At 36.8% G+C, this 16263-nt stretch overlaps 1 protein-coding gene across 4 annotated transcripts in view; it reads right to left on the reverse strand.

The window, feature by feature from the left end:
- CFTR (CF transmembrane conductance regulator) overlaps positions 1-16263 on the reverse strand; it is a 169357-nt gene that overhangs the window by 24507 nt on the left and 128587 nt on the right. For all 4 annotated transcript variants that reach the window (XM_088799959.1, XM_019743194.3, XM_088799960.1 and 1 more), the window contains exon 23: positions 5544-5699. In XM_088799959.1, the coding sequence (XP_088656085.1) occupies positions 5544-5699 (156 nt within the window). The remainder of the gene's footprint in view (positions 1-5543; positions 5700-16263) is intronic.

Consider the following 16263-nt stretch of genomic DNA (forward strand, 5'->3'; position numbering starts at 1 on the left):
TTGTGTTGTACTCATATCCATACTAGTTAATTTTCTCTTCTCCCTTGAATTCAGCACTCCATCCCCACTGTCCTCCTCTCTGCTTTTGTCACCACACAGATGAAGAGTTTCTTAGCCCATTTCTCTGCTACCTGAAGTTCACAGTCCACACACTACCAGCAGTGGCATACACTTGTGCCACCCTTTCATCACGCCTTCCTAGCTCAAAAACATGAAGCCATTCCTCACTGGGCCATTTCACTACTTGTCCAGTCTTTCCCTCTTTCTCTTAATGCCCCCTAACACATGGCCTCCCCTGCCTTTTGCCCTCCATGTTTTTCTTGTTCCCATCTCTGTACTTGTTCATAATATCCCTGCCTGGGATTCTCCACAGACAGGGATATTCACCACCACAACTCCCTGCCCAGAACCCTTCTAAAACCTACAAACTTTATGACCCTTTACAGCCTACCTTAATCATCACCTTTTTTGTGAAACTGTCCATACCCATTGGTTCATTCCTACAGCATATACGTTCAACTCAATATAAAGATGAAGGGGTCATGATTCCTTGTCCTTAAGGAACCACAAATGACAACCACCACCACAACCCAGTGTATTTTATTAACTACATGACAGGGAGTAGACTAAGTACTTTTACTTATTACTTTACTTAGTCCTCACAAACACCCAATAATGGAGTTGCTGCCAGTATACCCATTTTACAGACCAGGAAACTGAAATTCAGAGAAATTAAATAACTTGCCTAAGATGTCACAACTAGTAAAATCTGGATTCTGGTAGAGCCAACATCTCTTGTAAAAGAGATCAAGCATTTAATGACTCAGCACAAAACAATGTACATTGAATTCCTATCATACAAGATATTGTGTTATGTGCTATATAAGACAGAAAAATTAAGCAAGGAAAAATATCTATGTTTATTTAGCATTTCTTATATACTTTTTTACTAGTCTTCTTTGATTGGTGATGGTTTTGTGTTTACAGCCTGCTTCCTTAACTAGAAAATGTCTGCAAAGTATTTATAATACTGAGCGGAAATTAAACAAATACAAAGATAATTCTAATACAAGACATAGAGAAGTGCCAGGGGAGATTTATGAACATAGTTCTAGACCCCATCTGGGACTGGGATGTGGGAGGGGAGGTGGGGGGTAAGGGGGTCAGAGTCAGGGTCATCTGGCAGAGTTTAACATTTGCGATGACAAAGTAACTATGGTGAAAGAAGATTGTCTCCGATAGAGGAAATGCATAAACAGAGGAAAGAAGAGAGAAAAGTGAGGTATCTTTCATGCAATAGTAAGTCCAGCTTGACTGAAAGTTAAAAGTGCCCAGATGTGAAGAGTGGTAGATCGGTGTGAAAGGTGGGGTTGGGTCCTGACTGTCAGGGACCTAAACCACAGATGGAAGAATCTGGACCTTATTCAGGGAAGGAAGGCGTGCCCTGAAAGGTTTTGGACTTGCAACATCTCAAAATTAGAAGTTTGCTTTAAAAATCTTAATTTGTGTGCAATATATAATGGAGAGATGCAAGGAAGATGATGAGGAGAAAAACACAGTAGTGGGAGTAGAAAAGCAGGAAGAATACGGTGATACAATAGAAGTTGTGACAACAGGGCTTGGGGTGGGATTCTCTCCCATAATTTCCCACAGCACTCCCTCACTAGCCTTTACCTGACCCATTACTACACTTTATTACCTATTTTTATCATTTTCGTTTCTTCCTGTGATCTCTGACTTATGGCAATGAGTGTAATTTTAAAGCCCCCTCACTGGAAGCACATAGGTTGCAATGGGACTTCAATACCATTTACATAACTATAGAATCTACAGTACACATTATAATTTTAAGCATGCAGGAGTTGAATAACAAATTATTCAATTGTTAATTGTCGTTAAATTGAATGAGAAGTGCTGCGCCCCCAGTGTGATTGTTCAGATCTACAGGTACGTGTTTTGGCCTAGGTGACGGCCGTCACAGCAAAGGATGCTCCAGCGCTGTGGCGGGAGTCGTGTGGGCGTGGATGAGCCTCAGATCATAACGTCTCATTGCAAGAATAGGTCTAGGCATCTCCTCAAAACAGCTTGTAGTCTTTCAAACTTTACTGAAGCTTTAGAAATACATTTTAAAGTTATTTTTCCAGTTTTCAGGAATTAAGTGCTTAACAAAGTTCCAGGCTAATGAACAATTTTAAGTCTTGGAGTTCGAACTACCTAAGCAAATTAGGGCTCGGACTCCAGGCCTCACTGTCTGCTCTCCATGCTCTCAGAGCTCTCAGGGAAAGTGCAACAAATTAAAGAAGATGCCACCTTGAAATGTACACCATACCCTGTTTTCCAGGCTGGTGCATTCTGCAAGATTAGTCTCTAGCTACAGGAGGGAAAAACAGGAGGAAAAAAAACACACACAAAAAAAACTGCAAGAACTTGCCAAAACTAATGACATCTTGTGATTCCACAGCTGATGTCTCGGGATCACTGAGGGAAAAGGAAAGTTTCTTGTTCAAAGTTTCAGTTTTATGTGTCTGAGAAAAAGTGACTAATTGACCCAGAGGGCTCTGATGTCCGTGTCAGAGGTCTTGGGGGAACTATGGCGGTGCCATGTCAGAAAGATGGACGGAAGAAAAAACCTGAAAAAGCAAGAATAGTTCTTTTAGGATTTTTAACTCCCTTTTCCTTTTTTTCTTCTTCTTCTTTTTAAAGATCAAACTCCAGGAAAAGGTGAAATATATATAATTTGAACTTTCAAAGAAAAGTTGAGAAAACAAAAGCATCTCTGGTTTGGATGATAAAAAGGTAAGAGGAGTTTGCCCTCTTTCCCTCTTTCTTGGGCATTCCCTTAATGGTCTCAAGATGTCTCTATAGAAGAAACAGTACATTCTTTCTGCAGACACCCTGTTTTCCTAGGAGATGGTCCCAGACACCAGGGACATAAATGTCTACAATAAGAAGCCTTTCCATCAGCATGATCATGCATTCTTAAAGGTATATCTCAAAGGATTTCGTGCTTGGTTTACAACAGCTTGAAGCCATGAAAGAGGGAAAGTTAAATAAAGGCAAGTTTGGAAGATTCATCTTGGCAGAAAGGCAAGATAAAGAATTTTCGTAACTCTGGCCCACTCAGTTTTCCTCCAGGTCTTACACATGTAGAACACATGATAAAACAAAAACCTCTCGTCACATGGCAGATAAACTAAAGGATTCCCAGTGAAACTTAAATTATCTTTTAGATCTTCCCTTATCCTAATGGGCAAATGTTTGTGGAAAAGAACAAGAAAACAAAAGCTTCATTACTGTAGTTAAACATGGACCAGAAGAATTATAATCAACTGAACAGCAACGCTTCTCAGCAAACCAGATTCTATCCCACATCCTCCAGCTTTGTTATCTTGCCGGATGCTATCACCTGGGGATACTTGTATTCCCACTGTTTATCTTTAGACCATCTGACAATCTCTTTTTCCTTTCTGAAGAAATAATACTGTTTTTCAAAGGTTCAACCACGGTTATGCACCTGGCAACATGGCAAAGTTTAGACATGAATTAAAAGGATCGGGCCAGCAGTTAGAATATTTACTGTCTCATTAGTTGAAAGGAGCAAATGTTCCACAAAGGTAACCTATCAAATAATACAAACTTTTTTTCTTAGGCTAGATTTATAATCAATCTACCTGGAGATGCGCCTAGCATTTTAATTTTGTGTTAAAAGTAGGGAATTGTTAGTACCATGGTGTTGGAATGGATTCAGTGCCCATTAGTACAAAGAGGGCAAAGTGGTCATTAAAACAGTGACTAGATCCACAGAGATGAAAGCAAATACTGGTAGGTATACAGCACATGCCTTTCAGATTCGGTCTCAGTAAAGTCATTCCTTGGCTTCCATTTAAAATGGAACGGTTTCTAGTTCTCTCATACTCGTATAAAGAAGTTCTCTTGCACAATAACAAAAAAAAATGTTACCAAGTGGTGAGGCTACAGATCCTTTGTGACCCAAGTCAAAGAGTGACATTTTAAAAAAATAGCTACAGATTAATCGGACATGGTTCATTCTTATCCAAAGAACAAAAAACAGTCATTACATTTTTTATTTTCAGTTCCACTACCTCGTGTTTCCAAGTGTTTGCTATTTCAGCAGCATCTTTTGTATCTTGCAAAACATTCTCAACCTGTTGTGATTGTTAACTTAGAGCTCAGACCACTGAAATAGGAAAAACAAACAAACAAAAAACCTTATAAAAACAAAAGCCCCATGTTCTCACTGCAGACTGTATCTTCTGGGAAAGGGCTATCCAAACTGTTAATATTTTAAATCCACACCTAAATGGTCATTTAATCTATGACAAAGGAGGCAAGAATATACATTGGGGTAAAGAGAGTCTATTCAATAAATAATGTTGGGAAAACTGGACAGATCCATGCAAGAAAATGAAACTGGACCACCTTTTTACACCACATACAAGAATAAACTCAAAATGGATTAAAGATCTAAATGTAAGACCCCAAACCATAAAACTCCTAGAAGAAAACATAGGCAGTCAACTCTCTGACATTGTTTTCTGATATCTCTCCTCAGGCAAAGGAAACAAAAGAAATAATAAACAAATGGCACTACAGCAATCTAAAAAGTTTTTGCACAGCAAAGGAAACCATCAACCAAATAAAAAGACATCCTACTGAACGGGAGAAGATATTCATGAATGATACATCTGATGAGGGGTTAATATACAAAATTTATAAAGAACTCATACAACTTAACACTAAAAAACAAAACAAAACAAAATAAAAAACAAACAAAACCCAAACAATCCAATTAAAAAATTGGCAGAGGACTTGAACAGACATTTCTCCAAAGAGGACATACAGGTAGCCAATAGACACATGAAAAGATGCTCAATGTCACTAATCATCAGAAAAATGCAAATTAAAACCACAATGAGTTACTATCTCACACCTGTCAGAATGACTACCATCTATAAATCAACAAACAAGGAGTGTTGGTGAGGGTGTGAGAAAAGGGAACCCTAGTGCACTGTTGGTGGGATTGCAAATTGGTGCCGCTACTACACCAATTTGCACCAAACAATATGGAGGTTCCTCAAAAATTAAAAATAGAACTACCTTATAACCCAGTGATTCCACTCCTGGGTATTTACCTGAAGAAATCCAAAACACCAATTCAAAGAGATACATGCATCCCTATGTTCATTGCAGCATTATTTATAAAAGCCAAGCTATGGAAACAACCTAAGTGCCCATCAATAAATGATACATCGGAAACTAATATAAAATAATACTGACTGTCAACTGTAATTAAAAAAAAATTATTAATATTTCAATAAGTGAATGTCAGAGACTTCCAAGCTTTTAGAGGTTGTCTTTTTTTTTTCCACCTTACGACTGCATTGCATAAAAAAGCAGACAGAAATATATATATATATAATGAACATATTTTGCAGGGAAATGTGAATTTCTTGAGTGCAGCCATCCAGTAATGGTAACAATACATTCAGTCACTGTTTTCCAGCCACATCTTCCTGGCTTACCTGCGGGATCACTCCAAAGGCTCTCCTCCACTGCTGCACCGTCACCGACTCCCAAGACACTCCGTCTACTTGGATCTCTCCCTCGGTGTTCAGCAGTCTCAGAAGAGCCGATAACAGAGTGCTCTTCCCTGATCCAGTTCTTCCCAAGAGACCCACCTACAACACAAGAGTAATGGAATTACTCCTGTGACATACAGATACCCTACCACAAACTCAATCTGGTGTTATGCTTCAAGAAAAAGAAAAACACTGGAACACTTTATTTTTTTTATCATCACCAGGGGAAGATTTTCAGTTATTCACTCAAACCTTTTTGTGCACTCCCAATTCTGATCAACATTGATCTGGGGCAGAGCAGCTCTGGAACAGAATACAGAAATGGCCATAAGGAATTGGACCCGTAATGCCGGTTTCACTTATCACTGGCCAAAAGGTTGAAAATGCCCGTTTTGCATCAAAGAAAAGCAAAGGTACAGTGTCTCAATGCACATCATTTCTAAGGCTGAGCTCAAGCCAGCAGAGACTGTAACTTGATCAATCTCCACATATGAATACGAGCTTGAAAATTAATGAATCTGAAAACAGTCCTAATACTTGGATACCGTCCTTAATAAATTAAGCAAGTGTCAAGTTCAGACTTGACAATAAACCAGACGTTCAGTGAGCTATACATTCCCAGAGAAGGCAGGCTGGGCCTTGCTACTCCTCATGGATGAGCAATTGGACAGTTGTCAAACAAATTCTTGTACCTACCCTGATTGGCAAGAAGAGAATTTGGGGGAGCCAAAAGGATATTAAGGAAAAGGAAAAACTATTCTTGTTATCTAAAGACCATAAAAGCATAATATGAAAATGAGAACACCAGGCATTGCAAGGAGAGAGCAGGTGCTACAGGAAGAGAGTCGAACTCTGTTTTGATGTCAGCTCAGATCCAGCACTCAGAGGGAGGTGCTTGGAGTGGGATCAAACATTCCTGCAGTCATTAACTGAATACTGAAAAAACTGCCTGACATTTAGGGGCACTGAACAAATGTTCATTTCCTTCCCCTTACATTATTCCTATTTCTTTTTTATCACTTAGCCTTTTCAACAGTAGAGCTGAGCAAATGGTCTTTGAGAGTAGCACCATTCACACTATCTGTCATATAGGAGAGTTATGTTTTGGTTTTTTACTTTCCAATCCACTGCAAATCAGTATTTTAAAAAATAGACAATAAAAATGCTTACTTTAAATTTCTATTCTTATGTCATCAAAGATCAGTAACAGTTTGTAAACCAGAATCAATGCATGGACCACAATAAATGAGAGCATTTATTGTAATACTAATACTAATAACTTATTGAACTTATTAATAACTTACTAAGAACCTGTTAATAAACTACGCCTTTGTGATAAACTGGTGAACAATGACAAAATTGTCTTTCATAAGAGCTCTACAATGAAATTTTCATGAATCTTTGTTCTCTGAGACAACTGAGAAAAATCAAATAAACCAAATGTTATGCGTTAACACACTTTTGAGGTTCTTCACACTACTAATCACAATCGGTAATTATTTGATTTATTCTTTTCTTTATTATTGCTGTTAACCCCAAGAATATAAGTTTTTCAAGGGTAGGCTAGTCTACCTTGTTTTCCATTGAATTCTGGCATAATGGTTGGCCCACATAAAATGCTCAGTAAATACTTGTTTGGAGTGACTAAGCAACAGTCAGACGGAAGGAAGAATGGATGGATGGATGGATGGATGGATGGATGGATGGATGGATGGATGGATGGATAAATAGATGGATGTGTCGGTGGGTGGGTGGGTGAATGGATGGATGGACGGATAGAAGGGAGGGGAAGGTGAGTGACAAACTTAATTAGTTGATCTAACAAACAAATGGATTTAGTTAATCTGGTCAATTACCAGATCAACTCTTATTTAAAAGTAATGTGAAATTTCATATGCACACTTCCATTTCTGAAACAGCCCATGTTGTACAAACACATTCATCATATGTCATGATTTTCCAAATACATATATAGCTTTGTATAAGCAATCTGAATATGCCCTGTGTAAGTGAAACATGGGGGGAAGAGAAGGAAAATTCAGTAGGAGGAAGTGATTTTATCTAAAGTTATATCAAGAATTTTTGATAAGAAGTACTTTGAGGTTCAGACCCCTAGTATCATTGGTCAAGGTTTTAATGACTAGGATAAATGACCACATTCTCATTCCTTAAGGAGCAAATAGTGAAATTTTTAGAGAACTCAGTTTTTATGTTGGGATAAGACTGGATTGAGAGGCAATTTGCTAATCTTTTGTTTAGCTTTAAAGTTTTTAGCTATTGCTCTGGTTTCCTTTTATTATTGAACTGATGAACATACTGGTATTACAAACATACTGGTATTACAGTATGTTTGGCATGTTTGTCAACAGCAAGGAATCTTATTGGCTCATAGGTAACAAAGTCTTCCTATTGTTTAGATAATTGGCACCTAATAATTCTTTTCTGGGGATTTGTTTTTCCAGACTTCTCAGTGACCTGTTGAATAAGCTGGAGTATTTCCCTGCAAATAAGCTTTTAAGATCTATTCTTATTCCAAGTCAGTGTTTTCTAGTAACTTCAGTGCACCTCCTCTCTGGGAATTTTGGATCAAGATAAATCAAAATACTATGTGGAGAGTTAAACAGTGTTAGATTTGAGACTAGTTGTAATTGCATTGTACCATGAATAGAACAGTCTCAGGACATTCTTTTCAGAGCACCTGATTCACCATTTTAACACTGCAACAGATTGGAACCTGTTGTAATTATTTTTTGTCTCCTGTGGTCTCTAGAAATCTAGATGTCAAATCAAATGAAACTTAGATCCCCAAAGCGATAATAACTGTACCTTTAATATGTTGACATATCTCTGTTTATTATTAATAAAACATAATTCTTAATACAATGTTCTTGAGAATATACTTCTCATAACTCCAGTACTATAAGTTACTGAATGATTCAGGTACTTGGCATCATTTTTTATCAAGACCGAATGCCATATGTATCTAACAAATCAAATAGGCACTTAGGTGCTTGTGCTGCTATGACCTGATCCCTTAATATTGTTTGAATTATTCTGGTATCTCTGTATTTTGAAGAGACTACAAATGGAGAAGGCAGGTAAGCTCATCCAAAATAATAGATCTTGAAGGACTATGAAATATTTACTTAATCAGAGGGCTGTCCAGTACTGCGATAAATACATTATACCATCTGAGGCATTGTGATAAGTCTAGGTGTATCAGGAAAGACCTGGCTCCAAATTAAAATGTCAGCCTGCATTTTGAGAGGAAAAAGAAAATGAAAAGATATTCTAGTTAGGAGAAAGTGACATGGATATTAAAATTCAGAAAAAAAAATAAACAATTTGAGATTAAAAAGAAAAATAGGTTTTTTAAAGTAAAAGTTGTAAAATACTAGCTACATTTCTCATGCATTAAAAGTAAAATTTGAAGTGCAGTTTCTATGAGCTAAAGGCCTAACTTAAGGGCAAAGAAACTAATAGGACATCTTTTCCCTATAGTAATTGCGATGGACATAGTGTTTTAATGTGAAGATTCAATAATTTTTCTGTACGAAATATTACTTTCATCTTTTCACCATGCTATGGGCTGAATATTTGTGTCTCCCCCAAATTCATATTCTGAAATCCTAACCCCCAGCATGATGGTATTAGGAGGTCAGGCCTTTGGGAGGTGCTTAGGTCATGAGAGTGGAGCCCTTAGAAATGGGATGAGTGCCCCTTATTTAGAGTCCCCATAGAAGTCCTTCACCCCTTCCGCCTTGTGAGATTACAGTGAGAAGACAGATGTCTCTGAGGAAGTGGGCTCTCATCAGACACCAAGTCTGTTGGCACTGTAATCTTAGATGCCCAGCCTCCAGAATTGAGAAATGATAGTCTCAATTGTTGTTCAGAAGCCAGCCAGCCTATGACATCTTGTTATAGCAGCTGAATGGACTCAGACATACCATATAACCAAGAACACTAAAATCCATTAAAAAATTAAGTCCTTTTCAAAATTTTTCTCAAGAAAATGAATTAGATTACAGCTAAATTTGCAGGATTTCCAGATAATCAAAATAGTACACTAAATTTAAGTCTGTTTCTTCCCTCAGCAAGCAAGAAGCAGGTTTGGGGCATCTTGTCATAGTTTGCAAGATGCTATTGTTGGTTATAAGGGCAAAGCAGTAGAAATGATATCCTTAAGAGAGCTGCTCAGAATAACTTTTTAAGAATCAATTCCTACTCTAGTCAATATTCAAAGCCATTCATTGAGTCACACATTTAACATATAGTAAACTTGGCAATGTGCCAAACAAAGGGATTAAAAAGAGAAAAACAGGACTTTCTGGTCCGGCATGTAAGGAACTCGGATGTCATCCCTCATCCTAACAACAAGTAAAAAGCTGAGGAAACTGGAAAATCAAAACGCCTCTTAAATTGTCAGAGAGTGAAGTCACAGGGCAAACTGCTGTCCCCAAAAGTGGAGAGACAGACCGATACAGTGAATCACAACTTACTGGAGCAGAAATCCACAGTTGAAAACCTCCACAGGAACCAGAACTGGGGTATGAAATCCTAAACTTTAACTGACAAATTACTGGAGGCTCAGTGTGGACAAGTCTGAGAGTAAAAAACTCCAGGGAGACCACTCATAGGGGTGGGTATGGGGCACACTTTTGTGAGTGTTACTTCAGAAGCCCCGCCATGTTCATCATGTCACAATCAAGAACACAGAAAAATTGCCTCGTGCATCCAGCAGGAGGAGGAGGGAAGCAACAATTTTGCAATACCCCAGAGCATTCTGTTCTTCTTAACAAGGACTCCCTCAAGAGAAACTATTTTACCAGTGCCTAACCTACTAGGGTTTTTATTAGGACCTAACTGATCTAAGGGAAGGAAATACCCAACTCCAGCACACACTAGACATCCTGTTACACCAAAGAGGAAGAAAACACTGCAAAGCCCTTGTGAAGGTCACTGCTCAAGGACACAGGCTCACTAAAAGACTGAGACTTAATCATAGAGAACACTACACTTTCCACCAAATCTTATGCCCCAAAAGGCCTAATTATCAGAGTTCCTTTTATCTAGTACATTGTGCCCACTGTTCAACAAAAAAATTACAAGGCATACTAAAAGGCAAAAAGAAAAACAACAACAATGACAACAACAACAAAAAAAAACAATTGGAAGAGATTGAGCAAGAACCAGAGTCAGATATGCCAGGAATGTTGGAATTATCAGTCTTGGAATTTAAAATGACTATGAATAAATAATATGCTGAGGGATCTAGTGGAAAAACACGTGAGAACAGATGGATAATGTAAGCAGAGAGATGGAAATTCTAATAAAGAATCAAAAAGAAATGCTAGCGATAAAAGAAAAACCAGTGTCACAGAAGTGAAGAATGCCTTTAATGGGTTAATTGATAGACTGAACATGGCTGAGGAAAAACTCTCTGAGCTTGAAGATATGACAATAGAAACCTCCAAACCAAAAAGTAAACAGAAAAAAGACTGAAAAAGATAACAGATATCTAAGAACTGTGGAACACAAAAGGTATATAATACCTGTAATGGGAAAGCTAGAAAGAGAAGAAAGAAAGAAAGAAAGAAAGAAAGAAAGAAAGAAAGAAAGAAAGAAAGAAAGAAAGAAAGAAAATGTTTGAAGAAATAATGACTGAGAACTTCCCCAAATTAATGTCAAAAAACTAAACTACAGATCCAGGAAGCTCAGAGAACACCAAGCATAATAAATGACAAAAAAAAAATAAATAAAATAAATATATATATATATATATATATATATATATATATATATATATATATATATATATGGAGGTGTATTATATTCAAACTATTGGAAATCAGAGAGAAGGAAAAAAATCTTGAAAGAAGTCAGAGGGAAAAAACACCTTACCTATAAAGAAACAATGAATTAAATACAACTACTCTTTAGAAAACATGCAAGCAAAAAAGAGAGTGGAGTGAAATATTTAATGTGTTCAGAGAAAAAACCCACATCAACCTAGAATTCTATACCCTATGAAATTATTCTTCAAAAGTAAAGGACAAATAAAGACTTTCTTAAACAAATATTGAGGGAGTTTGATACCAGTAGACCAGCTTTGCAAGAAATGTTTTAAAAAGTTCTTCAGAAAGAAGGAAAATGATATGTTAGAAACTCAGATCTACATAAAGAAAGGAAGAGTATCAAAGAATAAACAAGTGAAGGTAAAATTTTTAAAAATTATCTTTCTTATTAATTGATCTAATCAACAACAATGTTCAAAATAACAGCAACGATGTTCATTTATGTATCTTTATATGTATTTTTATGAATGTAGCCAACATTCAATTATGTACGTTTATATGTATTTTTCTGTACAAGTGAAATTAATGGCAGTTAATGTCAGTAACATTACAAGAGACAAGAGGGGCGAACTGGGAATACTTTGTTATAATAACATACTTGCACTAACTGTGAAGCACTATGTGTTATTTAAAGGTGACGTGGATTAGCTGAAAATATATATTGCACATTCTAGGTCAACCACAAAATATTTTTTTAAAGAATTATAACTGACATAAGAAAGGGGAGAAAGTAGAATAATAAAATGCTCAATTAGTGCTGCAAAAGGGAGAAATTCTAGAGTAAAACACATACACACACACACACACACACACACACACATATACATATAATATGGAATAGAGAAAGATATACCACACTAACACTAATCAGAGAAAGCGAAAGCAGCTAAATTAATTTTACAGAGCAAGGAACATTATCAGGGATAAAGAGGAGCATTACATAATGAAAAGGGGGTCAATACACCTAGAAGGCAAATTAGTCCTTAATCTGTATGTGCCTAAAACAGAGTGTCAAAATACATAAGGCAAAAACTGACAGAACTGCAAGGAAAAACAGATGAATCCACTATTATGACTGGAGACTTTAATACCCCTCTGTCGATATAAATGATAAATGTCTAAGTTTTGCTTTGTCTTGTGCACCTGAAACTAATTAATAAAAAAAAAAAATAAAATACCCCTCTGTCAAAGATACAACAGTCAGAAAGCCAGCAAAGATATAGTTGAACTCTCCAGAATGATCAATCAACTGGATATAATTGACAATAAAGTTCACAAACATGTTGCAATCATGTTGCTGACGATTTTTTATATCAGAGGCATTATTCATTACGAATTTGTACCAACTGGACAAACAGTTAACCAAGTTTACTAGTTGGAAATGCTGAAAAGGCTGTATGAAAAAGTTAGACAACCTGAACTTTTCCCAACAATTCATGGCTCTTGCATTATGACAATGCACCAGCTCACACAACCCTGTCTGAGAGGGAGTTTTTAGCCAGTAAACAAATAACTATATTGGAACAGCCTCCCTACTCACCTGATCTTATCCCCAATGACTTCTTTCTTTACCTGAATATATAAGAAATATTGAAAGGAAGATGACATTCAAGACATCAAGGGTAATTCATTTTGATGACATTCAGGACATCAAGGGTAATACAATGACAGCTCTGATGACCATTCCAGAAAAAGAGTTCCAAAATTGCTTTGAAGGGTGGACTACGTGCTGGCATTAGTACATACCTTCCCAAGGGGAGTACTTTGAAGGTGACCGTAGTGATATTCAGCAATGAGGTATGTAGCACTTTTTCTAGGATGTGTTTGTGAACTTAATTGTCATATTAAATAGGAGACATATGACATAGTAGACTACTTCATCCAACAGCAGCAAAATGCACATTATTCTCAAGCTCACAAGAAACATCCAGCAAAATAGATCACATTACGGGCCACAAAATGCACTTAACAAATTTAAAAGAGTAGAAATCTTACAATGTCTGCCCTCAGACCATAAAGAAATTAAACTAAAACTCAGTAATAGATAGATAGCTGGAAAGTCTCCAAATATTTGGAGATTAAACAACACATGAGTCAAAGAAAACTAAGAAAAATTTTAAATATTTCAAATAAAAATTAAAATATAATTTGTCAAAATTCATGGCATGCAGCAAAAGCAGTATAGAGGGAAATTTGAAGCAAGAAATACATATATTAGAAAAGAAGAAATATCTAAAATCAATTATATAAGCTTCTGTCTTAGAAAACTAAAAAATGATGAGCAAACGAAAGGAAGAAAAGGAAGAAGAGAAATACTGACAGGTAGAGCAGAATCAACTAATTTAATTGAAAACAAGAAATCATTAAAGAAAAGTCAATGAAACCAAAAGCTGATGCTTTGAAAAGATCAATAAAATTGATAAGCTTTTAGTCAGGCTAACTAAGAAAATAAGAGAAATTGACACAAGTTTCTAATATAAGTAATGAAAGGGGCACATCATCACATAGCCGACAGTAAAGAGAATAATAAAGAAATAATATTAATAATTTGATGCTCACTACTTTGATCATCTACATGAAATGAACCAATTCCTTGAAAGACACAATCTCCCAAAACTCACATAAGAAGAAATAGACAATCTGAACAGGCCTATATCTTTTAAATAATTCAATCAATAATTAATAATCTTCCAAATCAGAAATCACAGGGCCCAGATAGATTCACTGGTGAACTCTACCAAACACTTAAAGTAGAATTTCTACCAATTTGCTACCATCTCTTCCAGGAGATAAATCAGAGGGAATGTTTCCTACCTCATTCTATAAGGTCAGCACTGACATAAAACACCAAAACCAGTCAAAGACATTACAAACCAATGTTTCTTTATTTTTCCCCTTTCTTCTGCCTCCCCCCCCACCTACCCTGGTTCAAGCTGTTGTTTCTCAGTCTAGTTGTATAGGACACAGCTCCCTGGCTCATGCTGGTATTATGAGCCTTGTGCTGTCCACGCTGGCCACTGGCCGCTCATGCAGCACATGGTAGCCCACGGCAGCTCACGCTGACCTCCAGCTAGTCACTGCTGTCCAGCTTCAGGGAGAGTCATTGTTCACAATCTTAGCTGTAGAGAGCACAGGTCACTGGCCCATGTGGGAATCAAACTGGCGACCTCGGAGTTAGGAGCATGGTGCTCCAACCTCCTGAGTCACTGGGCCGGCCCCAGACCAATGTTTCTTATGAACATATATCCAAAAATCTTCAACAAAATATTATCAAATTGAATCCAACGATATATAAAGAGAATTATATACCACAACTAAGTGGGATTTATCCCAGATATACAAGGTTGGTTCAAAATTTGAAAATCAGTTAATATAATTCATCACATCAATGGGATAAAGAAGAAAATCACGTGATCATATCAATAGAAGCAGAAATTCATTTGACAACGTCCAATGTCAATTCCTGATAAAAACGCTCAGTAAACTAGGAATAGAGAGGAACCTCTTCAACTTGATAAAGACATCTACAAAAATCCTATAGTTAATATCATACTTAAAGGTGAAAAACTGAAAGCTTTCCTGCTAAGATCAGGAATAAGGCAAGAATGTTCCCTCTTATCACTCCTTTTCAATATTTTACCAAAAGTCCTAGATAATGCAATAAGACAAAAAAAAAAAAAGAAAAAAAAAAGAAAAAGAAAAAAGAAATAAAAGGCATACAAATTGAGAAGGAAGAAATATAGCTGTCTTTTCTATCTTTACTCACATATGACATTATTGCCTATGTGTAAAATCCAGAAGAATCGACAACAAAACCCCTGGAAATAATAAATGATTATAACAAAGTTATAAATTACAAGGTTAATGTACAAAAGGCAATTGCTTTCTACATACCAGCAATGAACAAGGGAAATTTGAAATTAAAAATACATTAATAATTATTTTTAATTGAATAAAAATACATTACTAATTATTTTCAATTCTCTAAAATGAAATACTTAGGTATAAATCTAAGGAAATATATACAGGATCCAACTACAGAACTCTGATGAATGAAATCCAAGAAAAATTAAATAAATGGATAGTCCGTGTTCACAGATACGGAGGCTCAACACTGTCAAGGTGTCAGTTCTTCCCAAGTTTGTAGATTCAATGTCATCCCAACCATATCCTAGAAAGGTATTTTTGGATCTGACAAACTGATTCTAAAGTTCATATGGAGATGCAAGAGACCCTGAAGAGTCAGCACAACACTGAAGAACAAAGTCGAGGGTCTGATCCTACTTGACTTCCATGACTTTGGTTTCTAACTGACTCAGAGATTAAGGCTATATAATATGAACACCTCCAGTCTCCCAACTCTTTGCTCAGTGGTTCTCCTGAACTCCACTTCTTTCTCCCCGTCTTGAATAAAAACATATTCCTCTGTGGTGCGAAGGCAAATCTCTCCATGTAGCCACATGCTTACACGGTGTTTTTCCTTTCTTTCTCACCACTAACACTGGTGTTATGCATAGCTTCTCACTTCAGGACTCACTCCTTCGACTACTCCTTGCAGTTGAACTTCTACATTCCCTCGTCTACACCAAATAACTTAAATAGGGTTCTCACCCTCAGGCAGGCATGCACCAGCCCTACCTTGAAGGTGTGATAAAGCGAGACCACTGTCCTCACCCCTAGAGCTGTTTGTTCAGTAGGGCCGGGTAGAGCTCAATAATCTGCATTCCTTGCAAGTTCTCAAGTGGCACAGATGATGCTGGCCCAGGGACCACACTTTGAGAACCACTGCTCTTGAAGATGATCAAAGG

This window comes from Rhinolophus sinicus, chromosome 8 (assembly GCF_057876585.1).
Source record: "Rhinolophus sinicus isolate RSI-liver-muscle chromosome 8, RSI-T2T, whole genome shotgun sequence".
Taxonomy (NCBI): domain Eukaryota; kingdom Metazoa; phylum Chordata; class Mammalia; order Chiroptera; family Rhinolophidae; genus Rhinolophus; species Rhinolophus sinicus.